Here is a 26295-nt window from a genome sequence, read left to right on the forward strand (position 1 = left end):
ACCACAAATAGAATGTTTCCCTAGTAGCTGGAAATCTTAATGTTACTGCCAGTCTATGTCAGAAAGTAAACACAAGTTATACACTGGAAGTTTTTGTTATTATGCAAATTTATATAAAACATTACGTACCAATCTCCTGGTTTTTGAAGTGCTCATGTTTGTACCTTACTGGTAAATATCTTTCCCAATGGCAGTGAATAGCTTCAAAAAGAAAATCTGTTCCATTCAAATGAAATTATGAAATAAATCTCAATCTTGAAAGCTGTGATGAAGTATGTTACTTCATATGACTTCAGAATATCTCTCATATCATGTACTCTTTATACAGAAATTATAATCAAATTCTTTTATGTTCCCAGGAAATCAATACCAAAACAGTCATTAGTGAAACAACACTGCTCTGATGGTGAAGAAATTATTTCTTTTTACAGCATTTTTGGTCCTAAGTAGTGTGTTGCTATGGTCACAGTTATTTGTGAAGCAAGACTCATTCGTGCTTGACCAGAAGAATGTTATTACAGAGGTAAGTAATTCTAAAATAATTTTCGGAATCTAACATATCCCAAAAGGAAGTAAAAAAATATTGTTAATGACATTTATGGTAGAAGATGAATATTGGCATAACAGCCACCAAAACAGGAATAACTGAAGGAAATCCAGCCGATTTATAAATTAAAGACTGAAATCAGAACTCAGAATCCCAGAATTTTTAAAAACTCTTTCTTCAGGAAAAGGGGAAAATGACAAAGCAGGAAAGATGAAGAATAAGTTTTGCAGGGCTGAAGGGAAACCTTGGAAATGGAGAACTATAATACACCAAGCAGAGAACTGGTAAGTACTGCCAGCCCCTTCAAATGGATTATATGGATGCTTCACCAAGAATCACAAAATTTGGGGATGGAGCATTGTGTATATTAGAGAGTGACTCAACTGCACAGATTGCAAGAAACATTTGAACTCAGTTCATTTTGCTTTCTTTTTATTGTTTTCTTTAAGAAAATATAGAGCTAAGCTCGTGGTCAGTCACTTCTAGCACTTATGGCCATGATGAGATGTTTATAATACACTCTGAACAAACTGTTAAAGGAAACATACATCTGTTGAATTACAATAGCATGAAATACATCAATCCAAGATGTCACAGCAAATAATTGTTCAGATATCCAATGATAGCACATAAACAATGCACAGACATTCAGTGCTAATGCTCATGAACTCACATACTGAGTTACTGCACTTCATGACAAACATACTTCTCACTGCTAAGTAAAATTATAAAGCTGCAGTTTCTTCATTTACACTAAGTATAAGTAGTAGAAATGTTATTCACATATCAGTATCAGTCCCACAGGGACAACAAAGACAAGATTAGACTAATTACAGTGCTTATGAAGGCATTTGAGCAGTTCTTGTTCTCATATGCTGTAGACAAATAGAATGAAATGAAACTCTAACCATCTGCTATGTACTTCAGTTTTACAGCGTACAAGTGGTGGTGTAGAATTAAAATCAGGTCAAATGTTTCACTGTAGAGGAACAGAGCAGGAGAAAATTCACATGTGTGCTGCACTGTGAACAACACCAAAAATAATATTACTCATAATCAAGGAAACTCAGAATGAATACCACATGCAAGTCATTTTATCAGTGCAAGTGTGCCCACATTTTGATCAACAAGTACAGGGTGTGTCAGTGCTGTCTGATGGTTTTTGAATTTATAGTACACAGTGACATTTTAAGATATAGCAACTTATTTTATCCCAAAAGATAAACAATGAATAACAGTTTACATCTTATATATTAATTTGACAAAATTTAGTTATTTGTGAAAGATAATGTCCTTTAAGCACTGGCCCTCTTTTTAGCACACTCGTCAACACTCAGTGTGAAGTTTGTCATCACTTCCTCCAACATGTTACAGGGAATAGCACAAATGTCTCACTCAGTTGTATCCTTTAATTCAAGTACAGTACGTGCCTTACTAATGTTTACTTTTTTCCCAAAGAACACCCCCAAGAAAAGTCACATGGAATAAGTTCTGGAAAGACGGGTGGCCAGTCAGCATCTCCTCTGTTGGGTATCACTTTCCCTGGAAACAATTTCCTTACTATGGACATACACACAGTGGAAGTGTGATCTTTCACATCATTTTCCTGGAACCAAACATTTTGATGATTTAAGCCATGGTGACGAAGTTCCAGGAGGAAAAATTCACGCAGCATGTTCAAATAACACTCTGAGTTCATGGAGATGGCTCTCCCATTTTCCTTGAAGAAATAAAGCCTCATGACAACAAATGTCCCTAATCCACCTCACACTGAAACCCTGTCACAATGCAATGGGTACTGGTACAGCTGCTGAGGGTTGTCTGGAGACCAATAATAGCAGTTTTGTATGTTAAAACTGCTGTTTAGGTGAAAATGAGCCTCATCTGACATTAAAATCACAATTCCAGGTTCTTCCTTCAATGTCTCTTCCATTACCTCAGAAAAAGTGTCAGTCTCACTAAATCTTGATGCTTCAGCTCCTGAACAATTGCAATTTTTTAGGGATGAAATGCATCAAAGGTACAAATTTGATAACCCAAGAGACTGTGTATGTCATTTTGTGGCTTGATTGGGGCTCTGATGAGTGGCTATGTTTCTACTGCCTTCTGGACTTTTCTTCAATGCAGAACCTGTCTCACAAAAGTTCTTAACCCAGGGAAGAATTATATTGCAGGTTGGAATTGTACCATTATGTGGAACAGTGAATTGGAGATGGAACTTCCTCTGAGTGGTAGCCATACATTCTGCAGTTTAAGGAATGTCTCTATGACAAATACATGGTGTTGCACAGTCAATCTGTCCATTGTAACTAAATTGCTGCTGTAGTGGAAAACAATTAGCCCAAGCATGCCCCTCAACTACGCTGACTCACCCGCTACTACTTGAGTCAAAAATGTCAGGTTATGCTGACTCACCCTGGAGAAGGCTTCAACACAGATTTTGTAGAAACTGATAAATGACAGAAAAGCCTCTACAAAATGATAATGTTTAATTTTATTGGAAATTTTGACCATAAACTAATGAATGATTCTTCAGTGAGAAACTTAGGATATAATAGTAAAACTGAAATGAGCTGTATATTACCAGAAGGTGCAACATGATTATCACAATTCTCTAGAAGGAACAAGTAGACAAAATGTTTGGCAAGGTGCAAATGGAATTAGATATAAAATTTATTATCAGACCCTAAAAAAAATTGACAGTATGTAAGAGTCTTAAACATCTTCAGAACTGCCAGTGCTTAGATGCAGAGTGCAAATAGACACAAATCCAGAATGAAACAGACTCATGAGACAAAGTGTCTGAATGCATATTTTTGAACATTTATTTATGAATATTGTAATAAACATTTATGTCTACATACTTACTCCAGCAGGCACTATACGGCACGTGGAAGAGGGCGCTCTGTACTACTACTACTAGTCATTTCCTTTTCTGTTCTACTCAGAAACAAAGCAAGGGCAAACTGGCTGCTTGCGTGGCTACATGTTGCTGTTGTTGTGGTCTTGCGTCCAGAGACTGGTTTGATGCAGCTCTCCATGTTACTCTGTCCTGTGCAAGCTTCTTCATCTCCCAGTACCTACTGCAACCTACATCCTTCTGGATCTGTTTAGTGTAGTCATCTCTTGGTCTCCCTCTACAATTTTTACCCTCCATGCTGCCCTCCGATACTAAATTTGTGATCCCTTGATGCCTCAGAATATGTCCTACCAAACGATCCCTTTTTCTAGTCAAGTTGTGCCACAAATTTCTCTTCTCCCCAATTCTATTCAATACATCCTCATTAGTTATGTGATCTACCCATCTAATCTTCAGCATTCTTCTGTAGCACCACATTTTGAAAGCTTCTGTTCTCTTCTTGTCTAAAATATTTATTGTCCATGTTTCACTTCCATACATGGCTACACTCCATACAAATACTTTCAGAAACGACTTCCTGACACTTAAATCTATACCCGATGTTAACAAATTTCTCTTCTTCATAAACGCTTTCCTTGCCATTGCCAGTCTACATTTTATATCCTCTCTACTTTGACCATCATCAGTTATTTTGCTCCCCAAATAGCAAAACTCATTTACTACTTTAAGCTTCTCATTTCCTAAACTAATTCCCTCAGCATCACCCAATTTAATTTGACTACATTCCATTATCCTCATTTTGCTTTTGTTGATGTTCATCTTATAACCTCCTTTCAAGACACTGTCCATTCCGTTCATCTGCTCTTCCAGCTCCTTTGCTGCGTCTGACAGAATTACAATGTCGTCAGCAAACCTCAAAGTTTTTATTTCTTCTCCATGGATTTTAATTCCTACTCCAAATTTTTCTTTTGTTTTCTTTACTGCCTGCTCAAAATACAGATTGAATAACATCGGAGAGAGACTACAACCCTGTCTCACTCCCTTCCCAACCACTGCTTCCCTTTCATGCCCCTTAACTCTTATAACTTCCATCTGATTTCTGTACAAATTATAAATAGCCTTTCACTCCCTGTATTTTACCCTTGCCACTTTCAGAATTTGAAAGAGAGTATTCCAGTCAACATTGTCAAAAGCTTTCTCTAAGTCTACAAATGCTAGAAACGTAGGTTTGCCTTTCCTATATCTGTCTTCTAAGATAAGTCTTAGGGTCAGTATTGCCGCAAGTGTTCCAACATTTCTACGGAAACCAAACTGATCTTCCCCAAGGTTGGCTTCTGCCGGATTTCCATTTGTCTGTAAAGAATGCGTGTTAGTATTTTACAGCCACGGCTTATTAAACTGATAGTTTCATAATTATCACATCTGTCAACACTTGCTTTCTTTGGGATTGGAATTATTATATTCTTCTTGAAGTCTGACAGTATTTCGCCTCTCTCATACATCTTGCTCACCAGATGGTAGAGTTTTGTCAGGGCTGGCTCTCCCAAGGCTATCAGTAGTTCTAATGGATTGCTGTCTACTCCCAGGGCCTTTTTTTGACTTAGGTCTTTCAGAACTCTGTCAAACTCTTCATGCAGTATCATGTCTCCCATTTCATCTTCATCTACATCCTCTTCCATTTTCATTATATTGTCCTCAAGAACATCGCCCTTGTATAGAACCTCTATATACTCCTTCCAACTTTCTGCTTTCCCTTCTTTGCTTAGAACTGGGTTTCCATCTGGGCTCTTGATATTCATACAAGTGGTTCTCTTTTCTACGAAGGTCTCTTTAATTTTCCTGTAGGCAGTATCTATCGTACCCCTAGTGAGATAAGCCTATACATCCTTACATTTGTCCTCTAGTCATCTCTGCTTAGCCATTTTGCACTTCCTGTCGATCTCATTTTTGAGACTTTTTGCCTGCTTCATTTACTGCATTTTTGTATTTTCTCCTTTCATCAATTAAATTCAATATCTCTTCTGTTACCCAAGGATTTCTGCTAGCCCTCATATTTTTACCTACTTGATCCTCTGCTGCCTTCACTATTTCATCTCTCAAAGCGACCCATTCTTCTTCTACTGTATTTCTTTCCCCCATTATTGTCAATCATTGCCTAGTGCTCTCCCTGAGACTCTCTACAACCTCTGGTTCTTTCAGTTTGTCCAGGTCCCATCTCCTTAAATTCCCACCTTTTTGCAGTTTCTTCAGCCTTAATCTACATTTCATAACCAACAGATTGTGGTCAGAGTCCACATCTGCCCCTGGAAATGTCTTACAATTTAAAACCTGGTTCCTAAATCTCTGTCTTATCATTATATAATCTATCTGAAACCTTCCAGTATCTCCTGGCTTCTTCCACATATACAATCTTCTTTTACGATTCTTGAACCAAGTGTTAGCTATGATTAAGTTATGCTCTGTGCAAAATTCTACCACGTGGCTTCCTTTTTCATTCCTTGCCCCCCACTCCATATTCACCTACTACATTTCCTTCTCTACCTTTTCTTACTATCAAATTCCAGTCATCCATGACTATTAAATTTTCGTCTCTCTTCACTATCTGAATAATTTCTTTTATCTCATCATACGTTTCATCAATCTCTTCATCATCTGCGGAGCTAGTTGGCATATAAACTAGTACTACTGTGGTATGTGTGGGCTTCGTAACTACCTGGCCACAATAATGCATTCACTATGCATTTTGTAGTAGCTTACCTGCATTCCTATTTTTTTTATTCATTATTAAACCTACTCCTGCATTACCCCTATTTGATTTTATATTTATAACCCTGTATTCACCTGACAAGAAGTCTTGTTCCTCCTGCCACTGAACTTCACTAATTCCCACTATATCTAACTTTTTAAATTTTCTAACCTACCAGCCCAATTAAGGGAGCTGACAGTCAACAATCCGACCCATACAATGCCAGTTTTTTTTCTCCTGATAACAACGTCCTCCTGAGTAATCCATGCCTGGAGATCCGAATGGGGGACTATTTTCCCCCTGGAATATTTTACCCAAGAGGACACCATCATCATTTAACCATACAGTAAAACTGCATGCCCCTGGGAAAAATTACAGCTGTAGTTTCCCCTTGATTTCAGCTGTTTGCAGTATCAGCACAGCAAGGCCGTTTTGGTTATTGTTACAAGGCCAGATCAGTCAGTCATTCAGACTGTTGCCACTGCAACTACTGAAAAGGCTCCAGAATGAGATTTTCACTCTGCAGCGGAGTGTGCGCTGATATGAAACTTCCTGGCAGATTAAAACTGTGTGCCCGACCGAGACTCGAACTCGGGACCTTTGCCTTTCGCGGGCAAGTGCTCTACCAACTGAGCTACCGAAGCACGACTGACGCCCGGCACTCACAGCTCCACTTCTGCCAGTACCTCGTCTCCTACCTTCCAAACTTTACAGAAGCTCTCCTGCGAACCTTGCAGAACTAGCACTCCTGAAAGAAAGGGTATTGCTAGTTCTGCAAGGTTCGCAGGAGAGCTTCTGTAAAGTTTGGAAGGTAGGAGACGAGGTACTGGCAGAAGTGGAGCTGTGAGTGCCGGGCGTCAGTCGTGCTTCGGTAGCTCAGTTGGTAGAGCACTTGCCCGCGAAAGGCAAAGGTCCCGAGTTCGAGTCTCGGTCGGGCACACAGTTTTAATCTGCCAGGAAGTTTCATATCAGCGCACACTCCACTGCAGAGTGAAAATCTCATTCTGGAAACATCCCCCAGGCTGTGGCTAAGCCATGTCTCCGCAATATCCTTTCTTTCAGGAGTGCTAGTTCTGCAAGGTTCGCAGGAGAGCTTCTGTAAAGTTTGGAAGGTAGGAGACGAGGTACTGGCAGAAGTGGAGCTGTGAGTGCTGGGCGTCAGTCGTGCTTCGGTAGCTCAGTTGGTAGAGCACTTGCCCGCGAAAGGCAAAGGTCCTGAGTTCGAGTCTCGGTCGGGCACACAGTTTTAATCTGCCAGGAAGTTTCATATCAGCGCACACTCCGCTGCAGAGTGAAAATCTCATTCTGGAAACATCCCCCAGGCTGTGGCTAAGCAATGTCTCCGCAATATCCTTTCTTTCAGGAGTGCTAGTTCTGCAAGGTTCGCAGGAGAGCTTCTGTAAAGTTTGGAAGGTAGGAGACGAGGTACTGGCAAAAGTGGAGCTGTGAGTGCTGGGCGTCAGTCGTGCTTCGGTAGCTCTGTTGGTAGAGCACTTGCCCGCGAAAGGCAAAGGTCCTGAGTTCGAGTCTCGGTCGGGCACACAGTTTTAATCTGCCAGGAAGTTTCACTGAAAAGGCTGCCGTCCCTCTTTAGGAACCACACATTTGTCTGGCTTCTCAACAGATACCCCTCCATTGTGGTTGCACCTACAGTACGGCTATCTGTATTGCTGATGCTCGCAAGCCTCCCCACCAACGGCAAGGTCAATGGTTCATGGGAGGGGGGGGGGGGGGGGGTCTGGCTACATATGAGCCCTAATTTCTTGTATCTTATCTCCATGGTCCTTACATGAAATGTATGTTGGCAGCAGCAGCAGAATAGTTCACCAGTCTACTTCAAGTACTGGTTCTCTAAATTTTCTCAGTAGCTTTCCTCAAAAAGAATGTCACTCTTCCCTCTAGCAATTCCCATTTAAGTTCCTGAATCATCTCCATAGTACTTGCATATTTCTTGAACCTACCAGTAACAACAAATCTAACTGCCTGCCTCTGAATTGCTTTAGTTTTAATCTGACCTTGTGTGGATCCCAAACTCTTGAGCAGTAGTCAAGAATATATGTGGGTCTCCTTTACAAATGAATCACACTTCCCTAAAACTCTCCCAAGAAACTAAAGTCTATCATTTGCCTTTGTTACGACAGTCCTGACATGCTCATTCCATTTCATATTGCTTTGTAACATTACCCACAGATATTTAAATGACATGACTGTGTCAAGCAGACTCTACCAATGCTGTAAACAACTTTATTTTTCCTACTCATCCACATTAACGTATATTTTCCTATGTTTAGAGCCAGCTGCCATACATCACACCAACTAAAAATTTTGTCCAAGTTATCGTGTAACCTCCTACAGTCACTCATCACTTCAGGTAAATTCTGGGATGGTTCCTTTGAAAGGCTATGGCTAGTTTCCTTCCCTCTCATTTCCTAATCTGAGCTTCTGATCCATCTCTAATGACCTTGTCGATGGAATGTTAAACTCTTTATCTCCTCCTCCTCCTACAGTAACTCAACTTTGACACCTTCATAAACACAATAGCATCATTAGCAAACAAGTGCAGACTGCTGCTGCCCTGCCACCAGATTATATATGTATGTAGAAAATAATAGTGGTCCTATCACTTCCCTGGGACACTCTTGATGATACACATGTCTCTGATGAACACTCGGCATCGAGGACAACATATTAGGTTCTATTTCTTAAGAAGTCTTTGAGGCACTTGCATATCTGGGAAACTATTCCATATGTTTGTACCTTTTTTAAAAGTCTGCACTGGGACACTGTGTGAGAAATGATTTTTGGAAATCTAGAAATATGGAACCTACCTGTTACCCTTCATCCTTCACAGTACACCATGTGAGAGGAGGGCAAGTTGAGCTTTACACAAATGATGCTTTCTAAAACCATACCTACTCATGAACATAAGCTTTCCAGCCTCTAAGAAATTTATTGTATTCAGATGCAGAATATGTTCAAGAATTTTGCAACAAACTGATGTTAAGGATACTGGTCTGTAATTTTGTGGGTCTGTTCTTTTACCTTTTTTTGTACTATGAGCCACCAGTACTTTTTTCCAGTCACTTGGGACTTTGTGTTGGGTGAGAGGTCTGCGATAAATGCAATCTAAGGGCCAATGACATGGAATTCTCTTCGTAAAACCAAATTGAGATTCCATCTGGACTTGTTGATTTATTTGTTTTTAGCTCTTTCTGTTGTTTTTCTATGCCAGGGATGCTTATTGCTATGTCTTTCATATGGCACTCTGTGCGATGGTCAAACAATAGTATGTTTGTATGATTCTCCCGTGTGAATGGTTTCTGTAACACAAAATTTAAAACTTAAGATTTCATTCTGCTATCTTCTACTACAACACTAGACTGCTCAACAAATGACTGTATGATAGGCTTAGACCCGCTGAGCATTTCTGCATAGGACCATAATTTTCTTAAGTTTCCAGCCAGACCCTTTGGTAAAGTATGATTGTGGTATTTTCTGTATGATTTTTTTACACGTCCAGTTCCATAGGACCAAATTGAGGAGCAAATCTCCAAGGTCACAAAACATGCCAGTACATGAAGTTGCAACATAAAAGTAATAACAGACAAAACAAAGTGTTTATGAACACAAAAAAGACAAGCCACAAGTTTAAATGCAATCAACAATGTAACACAGAAATCAGCTAAATTTTTCAAGGAACTCCTTGACAGAAGAGAAGGAGTGACCCATGAGGAAACTATTCAGCTTCAGTTTAAAAGCACGTGGATTACTACTAAGATTTTTGAATTCTTGTGGTAGCTTATTGAAAATGGATGCAGCATTATATTGCACACCTTTCTGCACAAGAATCAAGGAACTGTGATCCAAATGCAGATTGGATTTCTGCCTGGTATTAACTGAGTGAAAGCTGCTAATTCTTGGGAATAAGCTGATATTGTTAACAAGAAATGACAGTAAAGAATATATATATTGAGAGGTCAATGTCAGAATACCCAGACTAGTGAACAGGGCTTGACAAGAGGTTCACAAACTTACACCACTTATTCCCCATTATTGTGAGCCAAAAATATCCTTTGAGATTGGGTAGAGTCACCCCAAAACATAATACCAAATATCATAAGTGAATGAAAATAAGCAAAGTAGACTACTTTTTGTGTAAAACTATCACTTATTCAGATACTGTTCGAATAGTAAAAATGGCAGCGTTAAGTCTTTGAACAAGATCCTGAATGTGGGCTTTCCACGGCAGTTTACTATGTTTCTCAACGCCAAGAAATTTGAACTGTTCAGTTTCACTACTCATATACCCATTCTGTGAAATTAAAACATTGGGTTTTGTTGAATTGTGTGTTAGAAAATGTTAAAACTGTGTCTTACTGTGATTTAGTATTAATTTATTTTCTACAAGTGATGAACTTATGTCATGAACTACTCTATTTGAAACAGTGCCAGTGTTGTACATGACATCCTTTACTACCAAGCTAGTGTCATCAGCAATTAGAAAATATTTTAGAATCACCTATAATACTAGAACAGGATCCCTTACCTCTGATCCCTGTGGCACTCCCCCCCAATTTGATCATGCCCCACTCAGGCCCCACACCATAGCCATTCTCAACCTTCTGGATAATGACCTTTTGCTGTCTGTTTTTAAGGCCAGAGGTAGACCAATTGTGAGCTACTCCCCATATTCCACAATGGTCCAACTTCAGAGGCAATATTTTGTGATCAGCCTGAGTTAAATAAAAAAAATATGCCTAGCATTCGAAACCTTTTGTTTAATCCAGTCAGTACCTCTCAGAGAAAAGAGAATATAGCATTTTCAGTTGTTAAACTATTTCTAAAACCAAACTGTATAGTGGATAACAAATTATGTGAAATGAAATTAACTATTATCCTTACATATACAGCCTTTTCAATAACTTTAGCAAACACTGATGGCATAGATATAGATCTAAAATTGTCTACATTATCCCTTTCTCCCTTTTTATAAAGTGGCTTTACTGCTGAGTTTAATCATCCACGTAACTGACCATTCTTAAAGGAAAAGTTACAAATATGGCTAAGTACAGGGCTAACATGCAGCACAGTACTTTAATATTCTGCTAGGTATTCCATCATATCCAAGAGAGTCCTTAATCTTCAGTGATTTGATTATTGACTCAATCTCCCCCTTGTCAGTATCACAGAGGAGTATTTCAGTCATCAGCCTTCGAAAAACATTTTCCAAGAGAGTTATATGATTCCCTGTAGAATCTGAATTTTTATTTGATTCACCAGGTATTCTCAGGAAGTGACTGTTAAGTAGTGTACATATATCTGACTTAGAAACAGAACAGAACAGAAATATTTTTACTACGAACTGACTTTATATCATCAACCTCATGCTGCTGACCAGGCACTTCCTTCACGACTGTTTTTGACTTTATCCTGTGGATCAGCTATTCTATTTGCATATCACATAATCTTTGCTTTCCTAATAACATTTTAAGCAACTTATGGTACTGTTTGTAATGGGCTACTGTAGCTTGATTGCGACTACTTCTAACGTTATGATGTAATTCCCACTTTGTTCTACATGATATCCTTATCCCATTAGTCAACCACACAGACTGTCTTTTACTGCTAGTACCCTGTTTAGAACATTCTAATGCAAAGCAACTTTCAAAGAGCATGAGGAATGTGTTAAGGAAAGAAATATATTTATCATCTATGTCACTAATCCCCCTCTTTATACTGATGCTATTGATAAAGTCTGGCCTGTTTGTAGCTACAAGGTCTAAGATATTTCCATTCTGTATGGGCTGCTGAACTAGTTACTCAAGACAGCTTTCAGAACAAGTGTTCAAAAGTACTTCACAAAACTGTATGTCTGTACCCTCTGCATTTAATCCATTGACGTACCAGTGTATATGTGATAGGTTAAAGTCACCTCCAACTAGTATTGCGTGATCTGGGTATTTATGTGCTACTGACTGTGACTCTTGAATTGTAACAGTTGAATCAGGTTGCCAGCAGAAACATCCAATAAGTAACCAGATTAAAATAAATAACAGGTTCTACATCTTAGAAAATAAAATCTCAAATGGCATAAGGGGAGCTGTTAATGAAAAGATGAGGGTTTTAAGCAAACAGTAATAGGCATATGCTAGAATATAAAGAATTAGACAAAAATGTTAGGAATTGTCTGAGATGACACAATGCAAGATGACACAATGAAAATTTTGTATGGGGAAAAGACTGAAAATAATATTTAATAAAGACAACTCTTTCAGCCCAGATTGTATCTTAGTTAAGTTTCTTTCAGGTTGTTCTGATGAAATAGCTCATCAACAGTCATATATAACTGCTCACTTAATGAAAGTTCTGCACTGGTACCTGAAAACTCTAATGTTGCATGCTCACACCAATACACAGTAAAGGAAGTAGAAGCAATCCACTTAATCATAGACCCATATCACTCACACTAATTTGTAATAGGCTTTTAGAGCATATACCATATTCCAACTTTATGAAATACCTCAAAGAAAATGCTCTGGTGATACATAACTAGCACAGATTCTTGTGAAACACCAAAGGCTGTTTGTTCACATGAATTAATGGTTGCTATCAAGCAGGAATTAGATTAAACGAACTTTTTGTTTATGGATCAATAGTGAGGAGATCCTTAAGTGTGTAGAACATATCTTGAAACAAGAAAACATAATACATGTTTACAAAGAAAAAGTCCATTTGTTGTATCGTACTTCCACAGAAGGAGATTTTACTCATCGCCACTCTCAACTATTTATAGTGTGCTGAGGGAAGAACTATGAGAGGAGAAAGAGGATTACATTGAAACACTGATAATGATTAATGACAAGGATACACAGATTTATTGATGAATACTCAATTTTGTACAAATTGGCTCATCCAGCAGATCCTAAACTTCAACTATTATTCCAGAAGTAAGGCAGATAGTAAACAGTTCTTGTCCCACTAGAATGATCACTGAAAATGGGCTGGTATGGACTCACTAGAAGCAGATGATATGGTGCAAAGTACATAAGTAGGAGGTGATATTCTTGGTAGTCAAGCTGACTTGGAACTGCTCGTTCTGGTGTGACACTGACACATACCACTTCCCTGGCGGCACCACTGCTACAACTTCTTGGTGTAGCAATCACTGACCTGTATCCCATCTCTGGAGTGAATTATTGATCTATCAATGCCTGTGGTGCTGCCTGGTGGTGAGTGCTGAGTTTACAACACCACACTCCTCCCTCCCAAACCTCCTGGCTGTGGCCACATATGGTTGCAGTGTGAACTGATGGTGAGGGGAACGTCTGGGTGTAGCCGCAGCAGATGGAATGGGAACTGGGACTGAAACCAGTGACAGGCTGTTGTCTGTGCCCCAGCATTTACCCTGAGTCTCTGTAGGAACAATTGGCAAACTGCAGAGAGGGTTCATGCCTACATCCAGGGCTGGAATATTGGATACTGGAGGCCCCCCTCAGAGAGGGAGGCAGCATGGGGCAGAAGCGTCACCCATGGCAACATGGGCTGCTGTGATGATGGCATTAGGGATGAGGGCATGTCCACTCCCATGGGTAGTGCCTTGGTCTGAGATGCCAACCAGTCCATGGCAGATGGCTGTGACCCTGGCTCCTGGCTGTGTGCTGAACCTGTAGAACAAAACTCAGCAACAAGATTATAGAGTCTAAGAGGCCAAAGCTGGTTCCAGTGTCTTCTGAGCAGTGACCCTGTAGAAGAAGATATGAGGAACATGTTGTGTCCAAGGACATGCAAAATTGTCCCTATTGCCATTACTGTCTCTGCCAGAAGGACCTGAAGGGTACTGTGTCCTGGATCTGAAAATGTGAAACTTTGTACTGACTGGTACTCCTTGTCGGTGGGTGCAGCAGATGAAACAGGGTGCAATGCCAGAAACCATGCAGGAGTTCAGGCAGGGAAGGTCCATCTTGAGGCAACACAAGGCAGGTGGACAGGAAGAGTTGCAAGGTCTGCTGCCTTGAGTGAGTTACATGCAATTTACTCATCTGCACCTTGAATGTTTGCATGAAATGTTCAGCTTCACGATTTAATTGGAGCTAGAATGGTGCTGTGGTCATATTTTCAATACTGTTCACCACACAAAATTATTCAAATTCTTGTGAGGTGAAGTATGATCCATTATCAGACATTAACACTTACAACAAGCCCTTGATGCAAAAAATAGAAGTAAGCATTCAGATAGTAATGGCCGACATTGTAGACTTCATCAGAACCACAAAGAGAAAACAGCTGAAGGCATCAGCTACAGTAAGCCATGGTGTGTTCCAGAAATGTCCAACAAAATCAATGTGGATGCATTTCCACTGACCTCTGGGCCATGGCCAGTCAGAAAAGCATTGAGATGGAACTGCATGTTGCTCCATGCAAGCAGCACAGTGTGAAATCATGTATTCAGCCTGGGCATCCATTCCTGGCCAAGAACAATGATGTCAAGCAAGCTGCTTCATCCTCACAATACCCCAGTGTCCCTGATGCAACTTCCTTAAAACATCCTGATGAAAGGGGCATGGGATGATGACTCAAGCCTGGTCATTCCCAATGTGTAACAGTAAAACACTATGCTGTACTGACAAGGTTTGACAGTGAGTGAAGTATTGACATAATTCTGGCTGATCAATGTCTTTCATTTTCCTTGGCCACCCTGTGCGCATGTAATTCATCACGATGTTTAAATCTGCATTTGTGGCTGTTTCCTGTGCTATGTGACAAAATTCCATGGGGAAACTGTGAACTGTGGAAGCATCCAGAGCATCTGTCTCACAACACAATACCTCAGAGGAGTCTAACTCATCATCCTTGTCTATCTGAACCATAGCAGGGTTGCTAGCATCGCCTTTTGAATTCCTGGTGCCACTACCTCGATCCATCATGTGATGTCCCTCTGGTTCGAAGTCACTAAGATCTTTGCTTGAGGTTGTTGATGGGAATGGTGTGTGCTATGGTGTGGCAAGTTGGGGAGTGGTAACAGAGCAGTGAGGATGGTGTGAGAGGTTCACCTAGGGAGTAAGGTAAGAACTTGCAAAAGTGTCTTGGGCACGGAGTCCAGCGAGTGGTTGCTTGGCATATTTGTAGGCTAATTTGAATTCAGGGCTGACTTTGAGTATTGTCGTACTGTGTAGCCTGGCCAGCCAGTTCAGAGATGTGTCGCATCCATGAGAGAGTTCATGCCAGTTTTGCTGTGCTGAATTCTGGGCCACCTTTCAAACTCAGCAAGCTTCAGCATCGATTTGTGAACTTCAGTTAGTTTTAGATTTTGATGTCTTAACAGTATACCTATAGGTATCAGTATTGAAGGCCTGCCTGTTATCTATTTGGTAATTTTACTTAACTGTAGCCATTATTATTGAAGGCCTGCCTGTTTGGTATTTGGTAATTTTATGTAACTGAAGCCTTTGTTATTGAAGGCCTGCCTGTTTGGCATTTGGTAATTTTGCTTACTTGAAGCTGTTATTATTGAAGGTTTGGCTATTTTCTGCTTTGTAATTTTACTTAACTGAAGCTGTTTTATTTTTTATTTATTTACATTTTTAGTGTGTAGACCATCAAGCTGATGTCTTTTACAAACCTCATACAGAGGTTGAATAAATTACTATTGATAGCACTTACATAATGTAAAGGTACATACATTTGTGTTAGTATTCTAATTATAATACATGTTACAAGAGAGAACAAGTAGATTAGAATTCACTCAGTGAATATAAAGATCTATTTACTATGACAGCTTTTAACCTCCTGTGGAACAGCTTTGGTTCATAACTTTTCAAACCTTATGGCAGCTTGTTGAACCATACTGCCCATTAATATAAGGACTATTGTCAGTTATTTTTAATTTTGTGCTCTGTCTGAAGTACTTCCCCTTATTTCTAGTACCATAGTTAGGTGTATCACAGCACTTATTTAGTTTGTTTTTACTATTCAGAAAAAAATATATAAGTTTATTCAAATACAAGAAATATACTGTTAGATATTTATGCTGGACAAAGGTCTCATGACAAGACTTCTTGGACTTTAGTCCATGCATTAACCTAATGGCTCTTTTCTGCAACACTAATATTCTGTTCAGGTGCAGGTCTGCCACACAACCTCACAGTTCAATACCATACTTAACAAATAGATAAAGTGTTCCATAGCGAACAATTTTTAGGGTTTGTATTGGCATTTTTCTTACCATCTGACTCATAAGATACAGGCTACTGCTGATTTCCTCACACACAGAAGTAATGTGGTTTACCCAACAGAGATTTTTGTCCAGATGGACACCAAGAAATTTAATGTTAACTGTTTCTACTGCTGTAATACCACAAATATTGTTTATTTCAGCCTCATGAGAACAGTTGTTTTAAATATTAGTTGCTGAGATTTACTGATGTTTGTGTTTAGGCCCTGATGTAGAAAATAGGTGATTACTTCCATCACACCCTTAGTTGCAACTGAGTGTAATGTCTCCAAGCCTTTTTCATAAAGTAAGCATAGGTTACTAAATGTGAGTTGAAGGATTGTGTCATGTCATTGACATAACCAAGTAGAGTAAGGGACCATGGATCGATCCCTGCAGTATCCCCTGGATTGCAGTATCTCTAGAAAATTGGAAATCTGTTACCTTGTTATCTACTTTACATGAAAGTTTAGTACATTATTTGCGATTTGTCAAGTATGTGGTCAGTAATTGCACAGATGAGTTCTTGCTGTTGTAAGCCTTCAGTTTCTTAATGAGCAACCCATGGTTGACTAAGTCAAAGGCTTTGGAAAAATCTAAGAATATGCAGCTGTCTTCATACCTTGTTTAAGAGAGTGTACACTTTATGGAGAAATTCAGCAATTGCAGTAGTTGTGCACTGACATTTCCTAAAGCCATGCAGTGTTTCTGTTAGCAATTTGTTCTTTGTAAAATAAGCAGAGAGCTGAGAAAGGATAACCATTTCAAAAACCTAGGGATCAATGATATTGAGTGGTATGAAACTTCCTGGCAGAGTAAAACTGTGTGTTGGTCTGAGACTCGAACTTGGGACCTTTGCCTTTCACGGGCAAGTGCTCTACCAACTGAGCTACCCAAGCACGACTCTCACCCCATCCCGTAATCTGCCAGGAAGTTTCGTATCAGCGCACACTCTGCTGCAGAGTGAAAATTTCATTTTGGATATTGAGTGGTAGTTTGAAACCTCTTTTGTACTCCCCTTCTGATGCACTGGTTTAACAGTCCCTATTTTTAAACTATTAGGGTAAGTGCTTTCCTAATACTACAGTTTATGAGGTGCATTAGTGGTTTAACTATTTCTTTTATGTGTTTTTAACTATTACACATGACATATCATCCCATCCAGCTGTGTACTTATTCTTTAATGTGAGGATTATCTTTCTGATGTTGTTTTATTTAACATTATTAATTTCAAAACTCACTGCTTGGGGGATGTGCTTCGGTATCTCTCCATTCATTTCTAAAGTGTGTGTTGGATTTCCGGTTGCTGATATGAAATTTTTATGAAAAATGTTACATAATGCTTTGAGTTCTTCTAAAATATTACCATCCAGTATAATGCATAAGGGTTTACTGTCCCTAGTTGTGGAGGTTTTTCAATACTTACTGATCAGTTTCCATGACATCTTGCTTACATTTGTAGATTGAGAGATTTCATTACTGTGGACTTGTTTTCTGAGGTTTGAAAGTTCTGCTTTAAAGGTCTTCTTAGGATATTTTTGTTCGAAAATGTACAGTGTTGTTGACTTTCCGGTGTTTAATGGCTGGATGTAAGTCTGAGTTTCTTATTTTTTGCCCGCCGGAGTGGCCGTGCGGTTCTAGGCGCTACAGTCTGGAACCGAGCGACCGCTACGGTCCCAGGTTCGAATCCTGCCTCGGGCATGGATGTGTGTGATGTCCTTAGGTTGGTTAGGTTTAATTAGTTCTAAGTTCTAGGCGACTGATGACCTCAGAAGTTAAGTCGCATAGTGCTCAGAGCCATTTTTTTCTTATTTTTTCCACTCTGACTGTGTATTGGCCCTGTCTGCATTTCTTGAATGGGATAACAGGAATCAAAGCATCTCAGTAGGATGTTATAACACTCATACCATTTCTTATCTGATCCTTGCACATGGTAGATTTGTTCCCCTTCTCCTAAGCTAGTTTAATTTTCAGAGAGTTGATATTACTACTGCTCATAACTCATTTCTTTTCAAACATTTTTGGTATTATTTTAGGAGCTGTTTTTCTATATTCTATCCATTGTGCAATGTGGTCTGAGTAATGAAAGTCTATGTTACTAGACTTAGCAGTTTGACTCCATGCAATTTTGTTAATTATTGGTATAACTAGAATCAGAGACTATGGTATCCATGGTAACAATCTTTCGAAGTTTGTATGAAGTTAATACATCTATAAGTTTCATGTTAGCAATGCTGTTGGAGTTTGCATCAAAGTCTCCAAGTATAGTAAGGTCATGGGAACTAGTTTGCCTAATTATGGTACTAAAGCTGTTGAGAAAATGGATTACATCTGCACAAGGTGGTCTGTATATTCCTATTATTTTCTGTTTTACTACATTGACTCCATGCTCTTTTACTCAAATTGAAATATCACTTACTTCTAATATCGCCTCCTCACTGTAGTGCTCAATAATGTAAGTTTCTTACAGATAATATGTTCTCTTACAAAGATAGCCACACCTCCACCCTTATGCTGTTTCCTACAATACCAGTAACTGTTTACCAGTACATAACCATCTAGTTTATGACAGTTAATTTCATTACATTTTAGACCATGTTCAGTTAATACTAACACTTGTGGTGAATGCTCTTTTACAAATACCTGTAGTATAGTGAGTTTATTCTTAAGGTACTGCACATTCAGATGTATCACGCTAAGTGATACCTGGATTTAGTCTCTGTTTATATGTCTGTGGATATTGTTGTGTTCTGTGAGAGTGGAACTGAGATTACCTTCACTGTTGTACTTATCTTGTACATGTGTGATTACACTGAGTGCTCAGGGCTCACACACATCTAATTTGCCTGGTTGATCATTGCTGTAATGGTTCTTTTCTCTAAAAAGGCTTCAGGATTATAACCTAGTGCTATTGGTTCCTTCTTGTTGGTGACTGGGGCACAGAGGACTTTTATTTCATTCACTAACCTTAATTTTCCCTTCCTGTTCAAGTGTAGCTCATGCTTGGTGTGTTCATCGTGGTTCATTTTGCTAATATCTATTAATTTTACATTGCTGAATTTTTGCACAAACTTTTTGTAGCACTCAGTTGTGAGTTTCTATTTCTCTATTGTCACAAGATCACTCTGGGAGGTCTTAGAATGTGTCCTCTTGCCAGATCTTCACAACTGCTTTACCTGGTTTTGGGTACTAAGTGGTCCACAATGCTTGATCTCAACCAAGCTTATTATCAGATTCTTCTTACCAGAGTCTAAAAATGTCACCTCATTCTGCACTGACTGGAACCTTTATGAGTTTAACTGGGTGCCGTTCGGCTTGTCCACTGGGGTGGTGGTTTTGTCTCATTTGTTAAATCATATCCTGGGCAGCTTGAAGATTTCTTGTGTCTTCAATTACTTTGATGAAGGTGTCATTTGAGGATCATATTTCCCATCTTTAGGAGGTCCCCTTCAAGTTTTGGGATGCGGGGTTGAGCATTAAGCCATCCAAGATTGCACTGGCTAGTAAACAGGTGTCCTTTATGGGCCATTTAATTTGCTGGGACGGCATTAGGATTGACCAGGAATGGACTAAAGTGTCAAAGAAATTTCCCCAGCCTTGAAATGGGAAGGAGATAGCCAGATTTATTGGGATGGTGGATTATTTTTGCTGTTTTGTCCCTGATTTTGCCCAGATGGCCACTCCCCTGAATAAACTTCATAAGAAGGGCAGAAATTTGTTGGGAATGAGAGCCAACAGGCTGCTATCGCCAACCCGCTGGTCTTAGGCATCCCAGATTTTGTTAAAAGATTTATCATTAAAACTGATGCCTCCAATACCAGTATTGCTGCAGTGTTTTTGCACAGTACAAAATGCTCATGTGCTTTTTCGTCTGGAAGGTTGTCTGGTCCCAAGATGAATTACTCCATTTATGAGTGTGGGGTGCTAGCTGTGCTTTTCACCTTAGAGAAGTTTCAGTTCTATCTTGAGCATAGGTAGTTTGATCTCGAGATGGACAATCAGGCCCTAAATTAGGTGTTGGCTTGACTCAGGAAAACTGGTAGGATTGCCAGGTGGCAGTCCACATCTTCACATTTCATTTCAAGGTGCAGCACATAAAAGGATCTGACAACGAAGTTGCCGACCCCCTCAGTCGCATGTTTCATAAGGGAGCTGTTGAGAATAAGGGTGTTAGTGAGTCTCACACAGTTTTGTGTACTGTTTTAGCTTATGTTCCCCAGGTGCTTGTGGACCTTAAAACCAAATGCAATTGAGATCTGTTGTGGGGTCCATTAAGAAAGCAACTCTTATCTGCTGGCGAGCTTAGTGTCTACTCCATTAGGAATGGGATACTGCGTAAAATCGTTAACAAAGCCGGGGACTTTAAAATTTGTTTGCCTCAGGAGCTGGTGCCTCCCATTTTCCATTATTTTCATAATTCTGCATTTGAGGGACATCTGGGAGTCTATAAAACCTTGGAAAAGCTTAAGGCTCACCTCACTTGGCCATGCAGCATAATACACCTCCAAAGGGGTAGTTACAATCCGAGAGTGAGGAGAACCCTATGGACAAACTCTTATTGATTATTTAGGGCCGCTTTCTCATACCAAAATGGGCAGCTGATATATTCTGGTGTCTGTTGACACATTTGCCAGATCTGTGTGGTTAATCCCTAGTCTTGGGATCATGGCGACCATTACCATTGCACATCTAACCAACATCTTCAGCTGGTTTGGTCACCCCTAAGGCTCTTGTCCCTCTGGTTTGAAGCCACCATAGTCTTTGCTGAAGGTTGTTGATGGGGATGGGGTGTGGTGTGGTGTGGTGAGTTGATGAGTGGTAATGGAGCGAGGAGGATGGTGTGAGAGGTCCGCCTGGCAAGTAAGGTGAGCACTTGCACAAGCGTCTTGGGCCTGGAGTCCGGCGAATTGTTGTTAGGCATATTTGCAGGGACAGTTGGAATCCATGGCTGACTTTGAGTGCTGTCTTCATGTACAACATGGCCAGCCAGCTCTGGAATGTGGCACACTGATGAGGGAGTTGAAGCCAGTTTTGTTGTGCTGTGCTGAAACCAGAAAGATTCAACTTCGATTTGTGAACTTCAGTTAAGTTTTGGATTTCGAAGTCTTAACTGTTATTTTCTTATTGATACCTATAGGTCCGTTGTGATCATTGTGATTTCTTAGCTGATCTATTTCACCACCTTTTGGTTGCTTGAATTGTGGGTGTTGTTTGCTTTTCCTGAGTTGATACTGGCCTTGGTTGTTTGTTAACAGGATACCTTAAACTGTGTGAGCCAATGGTGTTTCCTGATCTGGAGCGATAATGTGTTTCTTCTACACTATGTGATCAAAAGGATCTGGACACCTGTCTGAAAGTGACTCACAAGTTAGTGGCACCCTCTATCAATAATGCTGGAATTCCATATGGTGTTGACCCACCCTTAGCCTTGATGACAGCTTCCACTCTTGCAGGCATACATTCTATCAGGTGCTGGAAGGTTTCTTGGGGAATTCCAGCCCATTCTTCACAGAGTGCTGCACTGAGGAAAGATATCGATGTTGGTTGGTAAGGCCTGGCGCAAAGATGGTGTTCCAGGATTCAGGTTAGAACTCTATGCAGGCCAGTCCATTACAAGTATTTTATTGTCATGTAATCACTCTGCCTCAGGCCATCCATTATGAACAGATGCTCGATTGTGTTGAAAGATGCAATCGCCATCCGCAAATTGCTCTTCAACAGTGGGAAGCAAGAAGGTGCTTAAAACATCAGTGTAGGCCTGTACTGTGAGAGTGCCATGCAAAACAATAAGGGGTGCAAGTCCCCTCCATGAAAAACATGACCACACTATAACACCACCGCCTCTGAATTTTACTGTTGGCACTACACAATCTGGCAGATGATGTTCACTGGGGATTTGCCGTACCCACACCCTGCCATCGGGTTGCCACATTGCTGACGTCATCACATTGTTAATTATATTGGCTTAGGAGGTGCCTGGGCCCCCAAATTTGCAATTGCTGAGGCTATGTAACTGGGTTTTCTTTCAGGTGTTTCAACATTGTTGTAGAGGCGGTATCTTGCAGTGACTTGGATATACCATTTGGCTGAATATTGCTTCCAGAAGATAATCAGATAATAAACAGTTCTTGTCCCACTATAATGTTCACTGAAGAAGGGCTGGCATGGACTCGCTAGAAGCAGATGATGTGACATGAAGTAGACAACTAGAAAGAAGTCTTCTTGGTAGTCAAGAAGACTTGGAACTGCCTGCCGTGGTGTGATGCTGGTGTATATAACTTCTCTTGCGGTGCCACTGCAGCAACTTCTTGATGCAGCAATTACTGGGCTATACACCATCTCTGAAATGGGTTGTCAACCAACTGATGCCTGTGATGCTGCTTTGTAGTGCTTGCTGTGCTTTTGGCACCACAATAGGATAAAGTATCTTCCACAGATCCCAAGTAAAATGGCCCTTAGGGATCTCAGATAAGTAAAAAAATCTTAAACATATGTTCATTTAAATGCTAATAAAATAAACTTGTTCCAAAACACCTATGTACAACACACAGAGATACATATGATAACTCTTAGGCTATTGTAGCCACATGTGAGCCAAGAGAAATATCAGCTTGGCCACCTTACTGTTACATTACTGCTCTGAGGATATAAAGGAGTCAGATTTAATGTAATACTCACATAATTTGAGACTCTTAGTAACATATGCACATCAGCCAGTTCTATTAAAAATCCATTAATGGAATAGAAGGAGTTGGCCACCAATAAACCCCATTAGGTTTCTCTTAAGCTGGACTTGATTAGTAGTTTAACTATTTATGGCTGCTGGCAAATTATTGAAACTCTGTGTTCTTGAACAATGTACACCTTTCTGGACCAAAGTGGGAGGGGATGGGGGTGAGCAGAGAGATAATCTCTGGGGAGACGTTCTGGGATGGACCCAAGAATTTGTGGAGAGACTGGAGATCCTGCTGGATTTGTGGAATGGGGTCACTGTGGCAAGGTTTGTAGGTGGATGTATCTGACAGCTGGCAGAGTGCTTCTACCAGGTAATCCTTGCAGTTCAGTGGTGGAGCATTTGTCCACAGGTAGGATCATAAGGTTGGAATCAGTTTTTAGATGGTAGACTGTGGTTCTTTCTGGGGATGTAAGGTTAGTTCGCATGTTGAGGGTGGGGAGTAGTGCTGAGGCAAGGTTGAAGGTTAAGAAATTCTGGTACATTAATAGAGGTGATTTGGGGACAGTGGGAATGGATCACGTTTGGATGGAGGAGTGGACGGAGTCAGGCAGGGCTCAACATTGGTCTTTGGTTGAGTCTGATTGCTTGCAGGGTTGGTGGTGAAAAAGTGTTTCCTTTGCCCTCACTAACATAGTCCTGCAAAACCGTATAAACCAAGACCAAACCTCCTTGCAATACCTTCTATCCATCCAAAAAAATTCTCCTGCTATGCAACCCCAAATTCCTGGAACCCATAAAACACATTGAAATTCTTGTCCTCAAGAAACTAGAGCAAAATGCACAATGCCACCCCAAAAACCTCTCCACCCTGCTCACTTCCTACTCCCACTTTGGAGTACCAGTGTCCACCACCTCTACAAAACCTCCCCCACAGCCCCTTATAGCTGACAAACCCTGTCTCACAGACCAACTACATTTACCCCACACCCCAACATTCCCTCCCCCCACCACACAGAATCCAGAATCTAAACAGACACAAAACACAGTCATGAACTGTTCCTCTAGAAGCCTTAGCCCCACAGAAATATCAGACCTTTACAAAGGCCTCACCTTTTGCCCCACTCCCAAATTCAATCATGCAGGACTTGTTAAAGACCTTCTCTCCTTCTCCTGGTCCCTACAGTGGAAATGCTTTTTCACCACCAACCCAACCAGCAATCAGACTCAACCAAAGACCAATGTTGAGCCCTGCCTGACTCAGTTCACTCCTCTGTCCAACCGTGATCCATCCCCACTGCCCCCAAACCACCCCTGTTAACGTTCCAGAATTTATTAACCTTGAACCTTGCCTCAGCACCATTCCCCAAATCTCTCAACATGCAAACTAACCTTACATCCCCAGAAAGAACCACAGTCCACCATCTAAAAACTGGTCCTGACCTTATGATCCTACCTGTGGACAAAGGTTCCACCACTGTTGTTTTAAACTGCAAGGATTACCTGCGGAAGTTCTCCACCATCTGTCAGATACATCCACCCACAAACCTTAGCACAGTGACCTCATTCCACAGATCTGGCAGAACCTACAGTCTCTCCACAAATCCTTGGGCCCATTCCAGAACCTCTCCCTGGAGATCATCTCTCTGCTCAGCCCTACCATTCCCCACACTCCTCCCTTAACATTCTCCCTAAAGTCCATAAACCTAACCACCCAGGACACACCAGTTCCTGCTGTTGTAGACCAAAACCTTCAGCCTATTGCTCGGAACCTACCTTCCTATATAAAAGATACCATTCCCTCCACCAACTCTCCACAGTTCCTGTCCCTTTACCACATAGTGCCCTGCTCATCACCATTGATGTCACCTCCCTTTACACTAACATCCTAACAGCCTTAGTGCTGTTGAACACTACCTTTCCCAATGCCTGATGGATTCCAAATCAACAACCTCATTCCCAGTCGCCATGACCAACTATATCCTCACCAACAATTACTTTTCCATTCAAGGCATTACCTACAAACAAATCCTGGAAATGGCTATGTGTAAACATATGGCACCATACTATGCCAAGCTATTCATAGGCTATCTTGAAGAATCCTTCCTAAACATCCAGAATCCTAAACTCCTCACCTGGTTCATATCCACTGATGACACCTCTATGATCTGGGTAGAGGGTGAGGACACCCTTTCCACATTCCTCCAGAACATCAACAGCTTCTTCCCTATTTACTTCACCTGGTCCTACTCAACCCAACAAACCGCCTTCCTAGATGTTGTCCCCCACCTCGAAGATGGCTACATCAGTACCACTGTCCATATAAAATCTACTAACCACAGGCAATACCTCTAATTTGAAAGCTGCCACCAATTCCATACCAAGAAGTCCCTTCCATACAGCCTAGCCATATGTAATAGTCACGCCTGCAGTTGATGAAATATACTGAAGGTCTCTTTGAGGACCTTTGCGGACTGTAATTATCCTCCCAACATTGTACAAAAATAAATCAGCCATGCCTTATTTTCCAGTCTCCCACAAACTCCCAAAGTCTCATGATCCAGGCACGGAGGAGCATTCCCCTTGCAGTGCATTACTGGAGCAATTCAATTACATTCTCTGCCAGGGTTCGACTACCTCTCATCGTGCCCTGAAATGAGAAATGTCCAGCCTACTATCCTTCCCACTTCTTCCACAGTGGTATTCCACCATCCACCAAATCTACACAATATACTCATTCATCCCTGCACAACCCCTGCTCCCAACCCCTTACCTCACAGCTCATATTTCTGTAATGGACGTCGATGCAAGACCTGTCCTGTACATCCTCCCACAACCATCTACTCCAGTCCAATCACAAACATCAGCTATCCCATCAAAGGCAGGGCTACCTGTGAAACTAGTCATGTAATCTACAAGCTAAGCTGCAACCACCCTGTTGAATTCTATGTGCCATGTCAACCAACAAACTGTCTGTCCGCATGAATGGCCACTGACAAACTGTGGCCAAGAAACAAGTAGACCACCCTGCTGCTGAACACACTGTCCAACACAACATCCTTCATTTCAATGACTGCTTTACAGCCTGTGCCATATGGATACTTCCCACCAACACCAACTTTTCTGAATTGTGCAGGTAGGAAATCTCCCTGCAATATATCCTACATTCCTGTAACCTTCCCGGCCTCAACCTTTGTTAGTCATTTTTCCCACCCATCCAGTTCCTTCCCTGTTCCCATTCCAGCACTACACAGCCCTA

At 40.7% G+C, this 26295-nt stretch overlaps 1 protein-coding gene across 1 annotated transcript in view; it reads left to right on the forward strand.

Annotated features, from left to right (window-relative positions):
- Positions 1–363: 363 nt before the first annotated feature.
- Positions 364–26295, forward strand: part of LOC126454743 (beta-1,4-glucuronyltransferase 1-like) — a 91091-nt gene continuing 65159 nt past the window's right edge. The window contains exon 1 of the mRNA XM_050091134.1: positions 364–523. Coding sequence (XP_049947091.1) covers positions 404–523 — 120 coding nt within the window. The 5' untranslated portion in view covers positions 364–403. The remainder of the gene's footprint in view (positions 524–26295) is intronic.

The sequence above is a fragment of the Schistocerca serialis genome, chromosome 1 (genome assembly GCF_023864345.2).
Source record: "Schistocerca serialis cubense isolate TAMUIC-IGC-003099 chromosome 1, iqSchSeri2.2, whole genome shotgun sequence".
Taxonomy (NCBI): domain Eukaryota; kingdom Metazoa; phylum Arthropoda; class Insecta; order Orthoptera; family Acrididae; genus Schistocerca; species Schistocerca serialis.